Here is a 14068-nt window from a genome sequence, read left to right on the forward strand (position 1 = left end):
GTCAAAATAAAATCTCCTCAATTACAATTCAGTCAGAACCACTTAAGTCAAAAGAAGACTTTTATTGCCATTTGCAGTCATTAAATTTGGTGGTATGGCTCTGTTCTGGAAGCTCCCTGTCCTTCCATGTGCTTACATGGAAAGTCTAAGGCAGGAAGAGCAGCAGCAAAGACCCCCCAGGGACCTCCCTGCACTTCCATGCGCCCACATAGAAAGCCTAAGGCTGGTAGAGCAGCAGCAAAGACTCCAGGTACAGAACAGAGCAGGCAACAATGACAACAGAAATGACATGTTTAGTCAGACACAGCATGAAGGAGGAGCTGGGGGTTTTGCCTATTGAATGCAAAGAAAGAATCAGCTGAGCCATCAGCTGATGTGGGCTGGCTTTGAGATCAATTGCTGTTAACCAACGTAGCTGAGTTTGTGAGCAAGGCTTGACTTCATGGCCTGTCTGAGCTAATGCTATGCTCAATATCTCTACTGTGGAATTATCCACTGCAATTTATTCCCCTTACATATTATACCTGTCATGGTTTCCCCTGCGTAGTCTCACACACCTTACTCTTCATGTTCAGGCCTCAGTCCCAGTGTCACCCTAATCACTGAACCCTAACACACTTTAATTAACATCATCTGTGTGCTCAGCGAAATTGTACCAGTCCATAGAGTGCAAAGGCTTCAAAGGCTTTATGAGGACTGGGACAGCACATGGACATGTTACCTGGGCAGAGGCCTTTTTGTGGTCATAAGTGCAAGTCTCATATATCATAAGTGGTTTAAATAAGATAACATGATCATGCTTTCATGGAATAAAAAATTATATACGGTGCTTGATGAACACTAGAACACTGAATTGTAGGCAATTCTCTCAAGTAAAGTTATTTAAGTAGGCTTAAAGGAAGTGCATATAAAGGCTTAAAAGGCTGTCCTGAGCTCTGTAGACTTACTGGAAACACACTTCAACATGTCAAAGCCTGTAAGGGTGGACACTGAAACCAGCATATGCAGATTCTGAATATTTCTTTAAATATTTCCTCACTTGCCGACTAGTTGCTTCCGCTGTATCTCTCCTCTGTAGATCACCTGATCTAGTCATTTTCCTGTTGCTGGCTTAAAGACTGATTTGAACTTTTTAAACTGGCTTTTTACTGTAATCCTACCTGCCCAGGCTCACACTGTGCCTCACTTGGTAGTTATGACAAAGTTGATTTCTGTCATAGACACATGTCCAGTCCACTGTGGCTTAGTCCTGGTATCTCCCCTTCTTTTGCTTGGCCCTACTACCCCCCTTTCACCTGGTGTTACACCCCCAAATTGTGCAATTGTGTGACGATTTGGCTATTTACAGTTATATTACAGTTATATAATTATATTTAAAATGAAACTAAAAATATAGCATGAAATTAGGCTTCTTTTTCTTCCAGAGAAAAACATGATGTGTCAGCACAGTGAGAGAGTTATGAGATAAGTGAACAAATAAATTTTAATCAGATCTTGAATGTTAAGGCCTGCACTTTGCTAAGCTCACTGACACTCTTCTTATAAACAGTGCTGAAGAACATCAATGATTAACTGTGTACTGTTACAGTTACTATCCAAGCTGCCCTTTGATTGATGTGCACTTTACTTCATACAAAGACATTTTGCAGCTGAAAGACACCAAAAAATGTGAACTGAAGTATTAAACCATACTTGAATTCCACTTAAATTTCCAAAACAGCACCCCAAGTCAAATAGGACATGTTTCTATTTTAAAGCCTCTCTCAAGTAGAAATGCAAGTCAGCCTCTCAAGGCAACACTTCACACTGAGGGTATTTTTTCTCTTTCATTTCAAATGGGAGGCATTAGTGGTTACTCTCATAGTTGGTTTGGATGATCAGGTAATTTGGAAAAATGTACCTTAAAAACCACCACCACTGTTTTTATTACAAATCCTCGCACTTGGCATGAAAGGCTGGCATCCCTGATGCATTTTCCCAATCCCCACATGACCTTGTTAGCATTCTGAATCATCAGATGAATCAGACCCTTTGTCACCAGGGACTCTGTGTAGGTATTTGTCTATGGTTGCACTTATGAAATCCAAAACCTCTGAATGGCGCACAAACCTGCTGAGGGAATTATAGACCTATCCCTCTAGGATACACTCCACTCCAACCTGTTCTCTGTGTTCTGATATTACTTGGCAATCAAATTTCTCCTTCTCATAGCAACCTGGTCAACTCCTTTCCATCTCAACTCACCCATAGGACAGCAATGGTCCCTCACTAATCAGGACAACAGTTACTTCCATCATACTCTGACAGCTCATCTCTCCAAGAAATACTTCACATCCTCCTCTCATTCTCTGTTACATCCCCTGTGCAGAAACTGCTTGATCCACCTGCTCTGACAACGCCCTTCCCTCATTTTTTTCTTGCCTCTTATTTATTCTGGAGCTCTTGAAAACGAAACATGACAATTCTGTGAAACAGAGAACACCAGTTCCCATTTTTATCAGAGCACGGCTCTTTTCTCACTATTAGTCATCCAGGATACAAAAAGCTAGACAGAGAGAGAACTGAATTCAAAGATTATATACTGTAGAGTAGGAACAGATAACTCACGGGAGTTCCAGGGAGACCTGCTTTTCCTGATGGTCCTGGTTCACCTGGCTTGCCCTGGGAGGCAAAAAAAAAAAAAAAAATGATAGGGAAGGACAGCAAGAGAAATGACTTCAGTGCCACTCTATGTCCATATCTATTTATCTGTTTGACACTGTGCTGTGTCTGTCTTCTGTTTGCGTCAGAAAGCCCTGACAGTGATTGGAAATGACTCACCGAATCTCCCCTTGGTCCCATAAGTCCCTCGGGTCCTGGGGGTCCCTTAGAGCCCTGCAATAACAAAACAGCAGACAATTTCATTGCATGTTTTACATGTTGGAAACACTGAGACTGCATCTTCATATCTCATCTTCAGGACATACGGAGAAAAAAAACTGAAAGCTTTTTTAGTCTTTATTGAAATGCAGCCTCTAGTATCTGATGCTCTGCATTGCTGAACTGCCCTTTTTGTAGAAGGAGTAGGAGGAAAAAGTATTCTTAATTTAGGTAGACTTGTGCTCAGAGAACATGTCTCCAAGCCTAACAGTCAGGGGATGACTTAGGTAAAAGGGTTTTTGGCAAAGTGTTACATCCTGCTACTAGACAAATGGAGGAATAAAAGTGCTGCAGCTTTAAATGTGTATGTGAAGGGGTTTTCAGTTTGTCATTTGATGAAGATGAATGGGACAAAACTCTCTTACCAAGTCAAAAGAAATAAGGCTACTACAGTTTAAAATTTTACACAGCTACTACTGGACTTCCAGCGTTATATAGACATAATTAAAGATTCTCTGCTATGCTGAAATTTACAATTCTGCCCAAAACTCTCTAAATTCTCTTAGGAGTATTATCTGCATTCCTTTAGTCAATGCAGGACTAGTTCCAGACAGCAATAATGATTATTTTCAGGAACTGGAAGGTGCCAGAAGCTGATCTTTTTCAGAGCTGGGTGACAGAGCAAGGAGGGGATGCTGCATCACAAAGAATGTCCTATAAGGTTTTAATAAGCCAGACAAATATTTGCAGTGCGGGCATGTATATTGCTTTTAAGATAAAGCCATGGTAGAGGTGTATTGATTTGTTTTTTCTCATGTGGCTTTTATGCTTTTGAAGTTATTCCTCTGTATTGTATATTTTTTAAACATGAATAAAGCCTTTATTGCACCCTTTTTTCTGTGTATGAAATATGGACTGAGAGAATTGCAGAGGAAAAAATACTGAGTTGCATTTTTGCCCTGGGGTTGTTATAATTTTTATGTGTATGCATGCAGGAAAATAAACATTGCAGGAAAATAAACATTGCAAGTCATGAAAAGACACAATCAATATGATTGAGCATACCTCCTTCCCAGGTTTGCCGTCACGCCCAGGCAATCCGGACTTTCCATCTTCTCCCTGTTTAAGACAAAATATACCAAATAAGAGGAACTTCAAGGCCTAATTTAAGGTGAGGTTTATTTGATCCCTCAGGTGAAAAGTGTCATGGATCAGAGAGACAATGCTGCACGATAAAAGCGAATATTTTGATTCAGGTTAATTTTGGTTCAGTTCTATGTGATATATGTTTAATTTCTATGATTATAGCTATCTAGAGCTATTATAGCTTAATTATGGCATTCCTGCAACTAATGCTACAGCTACTTGAAGATAACGTTGATATGATATGTTTTTGAACAGCATATTAGTGTACGCTAACTACCTTTTTTTTAGCATTAGCCTGCCAGCTAACATGTTTAAGCTGCTGTTATAGGACTTTATACAGTTTCCTTCAGCAGTACTTAATATACTATACTGTAGGTGATTAACATTACCTGTACTGGTGTATAGTTTTATGAAAGTTAGCTGCAGCTAGGTAAGCTGACACAATGCTCAATTTGTTAAGCTAATAGTGTTTTCAGGTAAGCTAGCTAGCCACACAGCCCTCAAGATTTCACCACTGATGTTGCATACTCACATGGTCATGCCCATGTTATAGCTATCTATAGCTACTAAGCATGAGGAAAACTGGAATTGTGGTAAGGAAAAATTACGATTTGAAAAATAAAATGGGCTGGTAAAGGACAAAGATTATCTCAAAGAGTAATTTATTTTATCAACTTACTGAAAGTAAAAAAAAAAAAAAAAAAAAACACAAAAACATTTCTCTTTATACCAATGAACTGGAGGTTAAGGGAAAAGTAGGCCATAACACTATATTCCTTTTTACGCTCCATTTCAATTATCTAACTAACTCTCTCTAATTGATGTATCAGTTATATTTTTGTTTTATCAGATAACCTTTTAGTGCCTTTCGGTCCTTTTGGGGCTCCATAGCAAAGTACTGTATTGTCCACAGAACAGATGAAAGCAGCTTGATCATCAAGATCTATATGACACTACCAAAAATGGAAAGAGGCACTATGCCAGAAATGTACTTCTCATTGTATACATTTACTTTCAATTTCCTGAATAATAGTGAATATCATTTCCGTACGACAGATATTTAGTGACAGTAATTATAAGAAGTGGAGGGTAATTCTCAATGTGTCTATGGAAACACTTCACAGTTCCTCTAATAAGTTGTCTGCTGTCAGTGTGCCAGTGCAGGCTGCAGGGCTGAGAGGCTGCCTGCCTCGCTGTGGCTCAGTCAGAGCTGTCTGTAATGAGCCATGCTATTGGTCACGGCACTGTAGCAGAAACCTTTCCTGCGGGTGTATGCTGTGTGAGAGACAAAGCAGCAGGTGCAGTGGTTCCTCCCAGAGTAGGTGTGTGTAAAAAGTGCAAGTGTCAGACATATCTTGACATCGCAGTGCGGCATGCCAAACACTGACTGTAGCTGTGTGCTATTCCCTGAACTTCTGCAGTGAATCTTCCTTTTTTGGCTTTAAAGCAGTGGGGGTTACCTTTCTAAAGGCACAATCTAATGTTTTTTAATGTTTGCGCAGTGGCCCCGATATGTGTATAGGAAAGATAATTGGGATAAATGCATTTTTACACTTTGAGATGTGCTATTATGATTTGTGTTGATTACAGTCACATTTTATTTTAAATTTCTTGAAGGAAACATGACTGCGATAAGCCTGTTGAGACACTAAGTTTGTTTTGTGTAACTGCTCCAGCATCCAGTGCTGTTGACTTGCTGTCTGGAAAACTGCACACCTCATCAAAACAGAGTGAAACCACTGTCACCAAACATATACAAAGCTGCATCAAGGTGGATTTTCTGCTTTTTATTTATTCAATTTTCAGGTTTGAACTATTAAATTGAGCACTGTTGTCACAAAGTGAGGAAGATTTCACTGCATGGCCTTGCCAAAAAAAGTCATGATATATGCTGTTGCTTCTTGTGCTTCAAAATCCTAATTATGTGTTCTTTTAAATTATTCTTGGCATTGCGGAAATTGGTGAAGTTCTATTGCAATGGCATTGCATTTACTTTGAGGAAGTAAAGTAAATTGCAAGCAAAAAATTGTTCCGTGAGTCCAACAAAGAGAAATAATTACTCTAGTACAGTTTCATATAAGTTAGGTCAACACTGATATGTCCCTTCCCCCCTATTTTTATCATAGCACTAGGTGAGCAATATGACAGAAAGTCAAACCAAACCCTACGTGAAAAACAAAAAGTGCCACACTTACCTTAGGTCCTGGAGCACCAGGTTCTCCCCTGTGGCCCTTAAAGCCCTGTACAGAAGTGAAACAGCAGTGAATCAGCCACAGTCACTTGCTCTGCTAGCACCTTCCATTAGATATCTTTACTGGTGGTTACTTACCGGGAGTCCCCGGAGCCCAGGATTTCCTGGTGGTCCAGGTTCACCTTGTTTGCCCTGAAATGACAGAAATAGTTACAGCATCATGTCTAACCACATTATCCTATCATCTAAAAACAAACAATGTTTTGTAGCCAATATTTAAATTTGATATGCTCTTTGGATTATCTCCATCTACTTACAGGTTCTCCTGTTTCACCTTGTCTGCCATCTTTTCCCATTTTTCCCGGTTGACCCTGCAGATTAGTGGAATTGACTGTTTAGCTGCAGCTGTAAAAACTTTGGGCAATTAAGAATGTTTACACTGCAAGAACTCTATGTATATTCATGAAACTGTACATTAAATCACTTCTCTTACTATCAAGCCAGGAAGACCCGGTGGTCCCTGGATTCCTTTGAGACCCTCTTTGCCCTAGCAAAAACAAACAAACAGGTCATCGTCACAAAGAAAAAGAAATGATTAATGGCCACTATTACCACACAGGCTAGCTGACCTACATGCTAGAGGGAGGAGGTTTGTGCAATAATGACACATGGGTAATATGTTTTCTAAGGGGAAAGTACATGGGGTGCAGGCTGACCTTTTCTCCAGGGGATCCTGGGGGACCGACAGGGCCAGGCTGTCCATCGTTACCCTGAAGAGGAAAGAAACAGTGTCAGTGGAGGTCAACAGATATACAATGCCTGACTGTGAGACAAAATCCAAACAAATGAGCCCTATTAACAACATAAGTATTTAGACCATTTCAAGTGCAAATACTATAAAAAAAATAGAGAAAATGAGACCAAAATGGCAACTTACTGGTGTGCCTATTAATCCAGCAGCACCTGGATGGCCAGGGGGTCCTGGGTGACCCTGTTAATACACAACAAATAGTGATTAAAATATAATTACATGATTCATACCAGATAATACTGTAATGGATGTTTCTTTAAACACAGAGAAAAAGCCACAGTAAAGTGTGAGATTCATGAGTCATAAACAACAAATATACCTTTTCCCCTTTGTCTCCAGGGGCTCCAGTAGGTCCTCGATCACCTTTTATTCCCTGTGGTGAAAAAGAGAGAAATGTCATATTAAATGTCCATCTGAAAAACATTTTTTCAAAAGAAAATAAAAACTCAAAATGCCCAAAATTAGTAGGGAGGAGGCTGTAGTCTCGTCACACCCTTTTTTAACAATATTTTGAAATTAAACTTTTCACCCTATTACCTGAACTTTGAAGAATTGTTGACAGAAGCAACTAATCAGCATTTAGCCATGAGAGCGATTATGGGTTGCGGTTATTGTGCAAACTTGCCTTTCCTCCATCAGCTCCAGGGGGCCCTTGAGGTCCGGCTGGTCCCGGCGGGCCCTGTAATGACACGGCAGACCATCAGTCTTTGTCCTGGCAGTCCTAATCGTTCACTGCTGCCCCCAGAGGAGGACGAGCTAATGATGCAGACAGAGCCTCTCCATCTGTCACACCAACTGTGATTGATGATAACTAATGTGTAGCTTGCACCTCATACCTCACTTAGGGCTAATATAGTGGAGACACACACTTTATAGATGAGAAGAAGAGTTATCATAATAGCTTTTACATTAGAGGACCAGTCATATATGAACAATACAGACTGGATATTAATGACTTTGTCCTACTTGGTAACCATCTTGGCCATTTTTCCCCGGAGGTCCCTGGTGTCCTTTGTCCCCTGGGATTCCTGGAAGACCAGGTTGTCCGGGTGGACCTGCAGGGCAGTCTGAGCACACATCCTAAAAGATGGCAGAGATATGTGTGTAATAAAGTGATTGGACTCAGGATCCAAGTCTTTTTCTCACTGAACAAGAATGGAGATGGTGCTTACCTTGAGATTTAGGTCAGAGAGGTCTGCTGCCTTCCCCTGAGAGACAGTGAATAAAAGAAGGAATTAATGAATAAATGAATGCTAGATTAGGAGTCTCTGTTCGGTAGGTGCAGACCAGTGTGAACTTGAATCCATCAAAATTAAACACGTTGCACAAATCAGCTATCTCGCCTTCATCAGGGTGCTGTCTAAGACTGCTTTCGTTTCCCTTATATGCATTTAACTGATTCATCATGTGACCAACAAACGACTATAAATACCATAAAGCCCTGATGTTGAACACTACAAAAGTGTTGGATGGGGTTAAGGTCAGGGCTAGTTAAGTTCTTCCACGAATTTCTTCACAGATTTGACTTTGTGCATGGGGCATTGCCATGGTTGAACAGGAAAGGGACTTGCCCAAACTGTTGCCACATAGATGGAAGCCTTAACTTGAAAAAATGCCCTTTGATTGGCAATTATGAAAATTGGTAAAACAATAGATGAGAAAGCTTGCAGCTGGCAGAGGGACACAAAAAGAATAAAAACAAAATGTTGAAAGTAACATAGTCATAAGCTAGACGGACACACATAAAGATCAATACGATATGAATATAAACTAAACAATTACAATCAATTAAAATTGTTTTTAAATGTCTTTCATTGGGTCCTTGGACTGAATGCCTCCACTAAATGGACCTTGTTCTATATTCATTATGTTTTAGTGTACTTATGTGTTAAATAGCCCAAGTCATATTTTTGGCCACTTGGGGGTAGAACTCACACACACATTTCATATATTATGGAATGTATAAAGTTGTTAAGACAAATTTGCTAGAAAACTGTTGCCTGTTTTACACATCCAGCATACTCAGAGAACTTCTGGGGTTTCTGGTGACCTGGCAAATCTAAGTCTAATATTCATTCTCCTTTTAACTCTATTCTTGGACTCCACTAGAGTAGCTTTGCATGATTCACAGTTCAAAAAAACTCCTTATTTATCTTATACGCCCTTCATGCAGCCCCTCAGTTCAGCCTCTGTCTCTTAACAGGCAGTCTTAGCTCCTGTCTCTCTTAGGCCCCCCTTCCGATGAGCCCACTCTGTTCTGATTAGCCAGCTTTTTTGAAGCTGCTGAGAGGCAGCAAGTATCAGAGTTGTGTTAAGCTGCTGCCAATGCTAACCCAACATTTCCTGCTTTACTGCTTCAAATTAAAAGCTTTTAAATAACTAAATAACAGGAGACTTTTATTGTGAAGAATTTACAGGAAGTGAAAAGTGTTCCTGACTGAATTAGCAGTGCTTCTAAAAACCAGTCAAAACAACAACAAATGACGATATCTGGAGTCATGACTCAGTGTGACTACCCCCAAAACAATGGAAAAAGGCCATAATGTTAGCGGAGTGGAGCAATGAACTTGCATGCTGTGCATTTAGCAGATGAGCATATAAAGAAATCCGTCACAAGCCGACATCAGCTCAGGCTGAAAGTAGAAAAAATCACTGGAAACCGAGTGTTCAGAGCAGTCTGAAGCCTTTGGTTTTTGCTCACAGAGATTACTTCTTCATACCTTTACCTCATTATTTGGCACACCAGCCACTTTTAACATGAAAATCCGTTATTGTAATATTATATATATGACTAAAAATAAGGAAAAGCATAATAGGTCCCCTCTAAAATTTTGATCAGTGCATCTTTAAAGTCTTCAGTGACATGCCTAATAAGTGTTTGGTTTTTTTTGTTGGAGAAATTTAAGTTTTTTAGTACATAATTAGGCTCTCCTTAGATGCCACTTCATATTCAATGGAGATACTATAGCTGATCGAACATCCGGAGAAGAAAAAGAACACTTCATATATTACATGTCAGCACAACGACTGGCACTGATAGTGCTGTACCTATGTCTATACTTACAGGCTCTCCCGGTGATCCCTTCTCTCCTGGCCTTCCAGGTAGACCCTGCATTTGGTGGAAAGGCAAGGAATTACATTTTCTATCAGCTGTAAGTTGTATATTAGATATATTGTTTGTTAGCTACTAAAATGTCATCCAAATTAGAGATGACAGACAAATGGAGCCAAGTGTATATATTGTATATACTGAATATATTTATTCATTTTTGGACTTACATTATGTCCTGCTGGGCCCTGAGGACCGGCAACTCCTGGTGAGCCCCTTAAGCCCTGAAACCCAGATAAACAGATATTAGGAAAACACATTTGTTAGGCATAAACATATTCAATATTAATCTTTAGAAGATATTTACTGCAGGTCCAGGTTCCCCATTATTTCCTGGAGACCCCTGTAAAAGACAAAGATTGTAAATTTAGAAATATGTAAATAAATACACTGAAGGAATATAATCTGCAGTAAAATTGACATTGATGTTCATACCGGAAGTCCCATTTTTCCTTCTCCAGAAGGACCCCTGTCCCCTGGTAACCCTGGTTCTCCTCGTGACCCTGGTTGGCCCTGGGGGGGGGAAAAAAGTTTATTTCATCATGCTGCTCATCAGATAATGTCAGTCCAGCCATACTGTTTGGCTAAGAGTCTCATTTGGCACAGAAACTGTAACATTCAGTGATGGCTGCTGATCCCAGAAATAACACTCTGTTTTTAATCTGTGATGAAAAAAAATACAATCTGCAGTTGACATTTTGGTACTCAGAAGAGAAAATGTATCGGTGATGAGGGTGAGCGATTTGACACCATAAATCAGGAAAATGCCCCTGTGCAGCCTCTCCCATTCTGTGCCCTCGACATCAAGCTCTTCACAGCAAAGAGCTGGTCATAATCAGAGCAACAGTCACAGTGCAGTGGACATAGAAATTGCTTTTGCAGCTTTCAACAAAAATGAATTGTTTTTCTCATCCGTACCAGGAAAAAAGTTTTTCACATCAACAAAAGTGCACCTGTGCATGATAAAAAAAAACACCTGAGGCAACCTACAAAGCTCAAACACACACACATACACACAAGCTTTCTTGCAAACGTCTTAAATTACATTACCTTTAACCCCGGGGGTCCTTGAATACCCTGTGGTCCTGGCTCCCCCTGTAATGTCACAAATGACATGAATTAAAATGCTTAGTACTCAAACTCTGGGATTAGGCCTCTTTAGACAAAATCATTTAGAGGAGAAAGTGTGTATGAGTTTCTATTCTTCATGCACATAATTGTAGCAAGGCCTTAGGGCCACACCTGGCAGCTGTAAAAAACAGGACTGCTGTGAGCCAAATCTGTTGTGCTCCTGTGTTGCTTTAACGCGATATGTCTTAACAATGTTTTTCCTGTTTCTTCCTGCCCTGTCAGCAGGTCGGCCACATGTCTGAGGTGAAAAATGATGAAGGAACATGTTGAGCTACAGCGTAAAATGTGCCTACTCAGGCTTGTTTTCTTCCCATACAGCCAGTCATATTATGTTGTGGTTCAACATGTAGCACAGGCGAGTAGATGAAGCAGAACACATGTGGAATAAATGAATGAGGTTTCTATTTCTATTAAGAATAGCTGAATGTGAACTGATGAACGCTTATAATTATATACAGCAGTAATAATACCCTCAGTTTTGAGAAACTTACCACTTACAGTTGGAGAAAAACATGATTCATAAAGGTTTTATAGGGACTAAAACATTTCCTCATTGGACTATACTGGCCCAGTGTAAGCCCAGTGAGAAGCTGAAGTACAGTGGTTACTTTCTATACCATCTACAAATGATGCCAATTACGAAAAAAGAGAAACAACTCTACTGATGTATGTGTATCCTATTCTTTCATATTCTTCTAACCTTATTACAGTAAAAACCCAATGTGTAGAAAAGTATTGAAGCGGTTACTCTTCCCCTTGGCACAAACTGAGCTATAAAGCCTTGATCATACACCAAATAAGTGAATATCTCATGTTTTATATGTTACATGACCAAATATCCTTTTCTTTGCCATACAGTTGTGGGTTACTTGTGATTTGGGTTGAAAAACTGTGAATAATTTTTTTTTATTCCAGTGATTAGATAGAAAACAGGTTGAATTGTGACTATGATCATTACAAGGCAAACAATCCCTAATATCAACAAAACCACTTTCATTTTCAAAAAATCATTCAATTCTGTTATGGAACAGTAAATCTAAGCTCAACAGTCCACTTGCTAGGTCTCAGAGCTCTCAACCAAGACCATGAGATGTTGTTGAAAGCTCCAAATGTTAGTAAGAGGACCTTTAATTTTAGATTTTTTTTATTTTTTTTTACACGTTTTGTTTGTGTTGTTTTCCTTTTAATACCCTTTTTCATGTGCCTCAGTTTAGATCAGCTGAACATAAGTTACTTCACAATTAATTTAGAACATTAAAAAAATTACTCTATTTCACTAAACATATGGCTAATTATTGTTCTGTGCATACGCAATATAACTAAGAGCATGGCTGAGGAAATTTAAAAATAGAGTGACAGAAAACATGTGTGTCTTACATTTTGCCCATCTTTCCCCTTCCCTGTTGGTCCTGGGGGTCCAATCAAACCAGGCTCTCCGGGTGGGCCTGCAGGACCTGCTTGTCCTGGTTTACCTGCTTCACCCTAAAACAAATGTTACAATCAAGTGTTAAGATAAGAACAGATTTCATCAGCAGATGTATGAAACCCTGCTGCTCAGAATACAAAATATGATTACTACTTTTCATTGCAAATTGAATTATATGGTTACTAAGAATATCTCATAAAATCAGGAGGTATAGAGGTTCCTTCTGATAACTCCAATGGCACTGATCAAAGACAGTTACACATCATGTCCTGTATAGTGCTAAATTGTCATCCTAACTTAGGTGAGTGGATCGTGATAACATTGGAGAGAGCAAGGGACATACATGATTTTTTGATTCACACATTTAAAAAAAATTTCACTGCAGCAACTTGTGGAAACCAAAAACAAAGAAAATGAAAAGCCATGAAAGACAGCGGAATGTGTGCTGTTGCTATTGTGAAACTCTAACATGTAGCTGCTGCTGCAGGATTGAAACAAGTTCAAAGACTTCTTTACAAAAACAATAATTGGGGGACATACAAGGTCACTTTCCCTTCTCTGCAGTCTTATTTTCACTTTGCAATGCCAAAACTATTCTGAACATAGTCTGAATACTTTCAAAATAACATCCGACCAAATATACCCATGGCTTTAAAAACAGGTGACTGACCTTGTCTCCTCTCTGTCCAGCTGGACCAGGGGGCCCAATGATTCCTGGTATGCCCTAGAAGACAGAACAGAAGTGATTCAATATCAGTGGCTTCTGTTTGTATTTCACATCATTTTTTATTTTCAAAGCTGATACTGTACTAACATCATGCTTATTTAGTTATATAAAATGCAAGTAGACATCGATGACTTGCACCTTGAATTAAAAGATTTGAAAAGACCTACCACACCCCCTGGTAGTCCACGAGAACCCGGAGGACCAGCTATGCCTGGTGGACCCTGGGAAAAACACATTGGCCATTACAGTTGATATACATCTTCCTGCTTGGTGTAAAAAGGTGAATGACATGAAATCAAACGACTCACAGGATCTCCAACACGTCCTATCTCTCCTGTAAGTCCAGTGTCACCTTTTGGACCCTGAAATAAAAATGGCAGATCAGACATATTCTATTTAAAATGACAATACATTACCTAAATCTAAACAGTTGACACAGTTTCAAAGGTTTACTGGAGGGTAAAAGGATTGCTAGCATCTTACGGGTAGTCCGGGTGGTCCCTTAAAGCCTTGTTCACCAGGTAATCCTCTTGGACCCTTCAGAGAAGGCACATGAATTAACACATTAGTATTAATAGTGTAGATCTAGATACAAATAAGCCTATTATTACAAGACTGCTCATTTTAGCAGATATTTATTTGTACAGAAAGGGGTTTGGTCTACCTCA

The 14068-nt window shown here is 39.5% G+C and overlaps 1 protein-coding gene across 1 annotated transcript in view; it reads right to left on the reverse strand.

Annotated features, from left to right (window-relative positions):
• Positions 1-14068, reverse strand: part of col22a1 (collagen, type XXII, alpha 1) — a 57300-nt gene that overhangs the window by 7614 nt on the left and 35618 nt on the right. The window contains exons 34-56 of the mRNA XM_042436531.1: positions 13884-13937; positions 13709-13762; positions 13568-13621; positions 13344-13397; positions 12625-12729; positions 11167-11211; positions 10552-10629; positions 10424-10459; positions 10287-10340; positions 10072-10116; positions 8180-8215; positions 7974-8087; positions 7633-7686; positions 7327-7380; positions 7134-7187; positions 6913-6966; positions 6690-6743; positions 6514-6567; positions 6335-6388; positions 6201-6245; positions 3925-3978; positions 2821-2874; positions 2608-2661 (exon numbers count right to left, since the gene is read on the reverse strand). Coding sequence (XP_042292465.1) covers positions 2608-2661; positions 2821-2874; positions 3925-3978; positions 6201-6245; positions 6335-6388; positions 6514-6567; positions 6690-6743; positions 6913-6966; positions 7134-7187; positions 7327-7380; positions 7633-7686; positions 7974-8087; positions 8180-8215; positions 10072-10116; positions 10287-10340; positions 10424-10459; positions 10552-10629; positions 11167-11211; positions 12625-12729; positions 13344-13397; positions 13568-13621; positions 13709-13762; positions 13884-13937 — 1314 coding nt within the window. The remainder of the gene's footprint in view (positions 1-2607; positions 2662-2820; positions 2875-3924; positions 3979-6200; positions 6246-6334; positions 6389-6513; positions 6568-6689; positions 6744-6912; positions 6967-7133; positions 7188-7326; positions 7381-7632; positions 7687-7973; positions 8088-8179; positions 8216-10071; positions 10117-10286; positions 10341-10423; positions 10460-10551; positions 10630-11166; positions 11212-12624; positions 12730-13343; positions 13398-13567; positions 13622-13708; positions 13763-13883; positions 13938-14068) is intronic.

The sequence above is a fragment of the Thunnus maccoyii genome, chromosome 15 (assembly GCF_910596095.1).
Source record: "Thunnus maccoyii chromosome 15, fThuMac1.1, whole genome shotgun sequence".
Lineage (NCBI taxonomy): Eukaryota > Metazoa > Chordata > Actinopteri > Scombriformes > Scombridae > Thunnus > Thunnus maccoyii.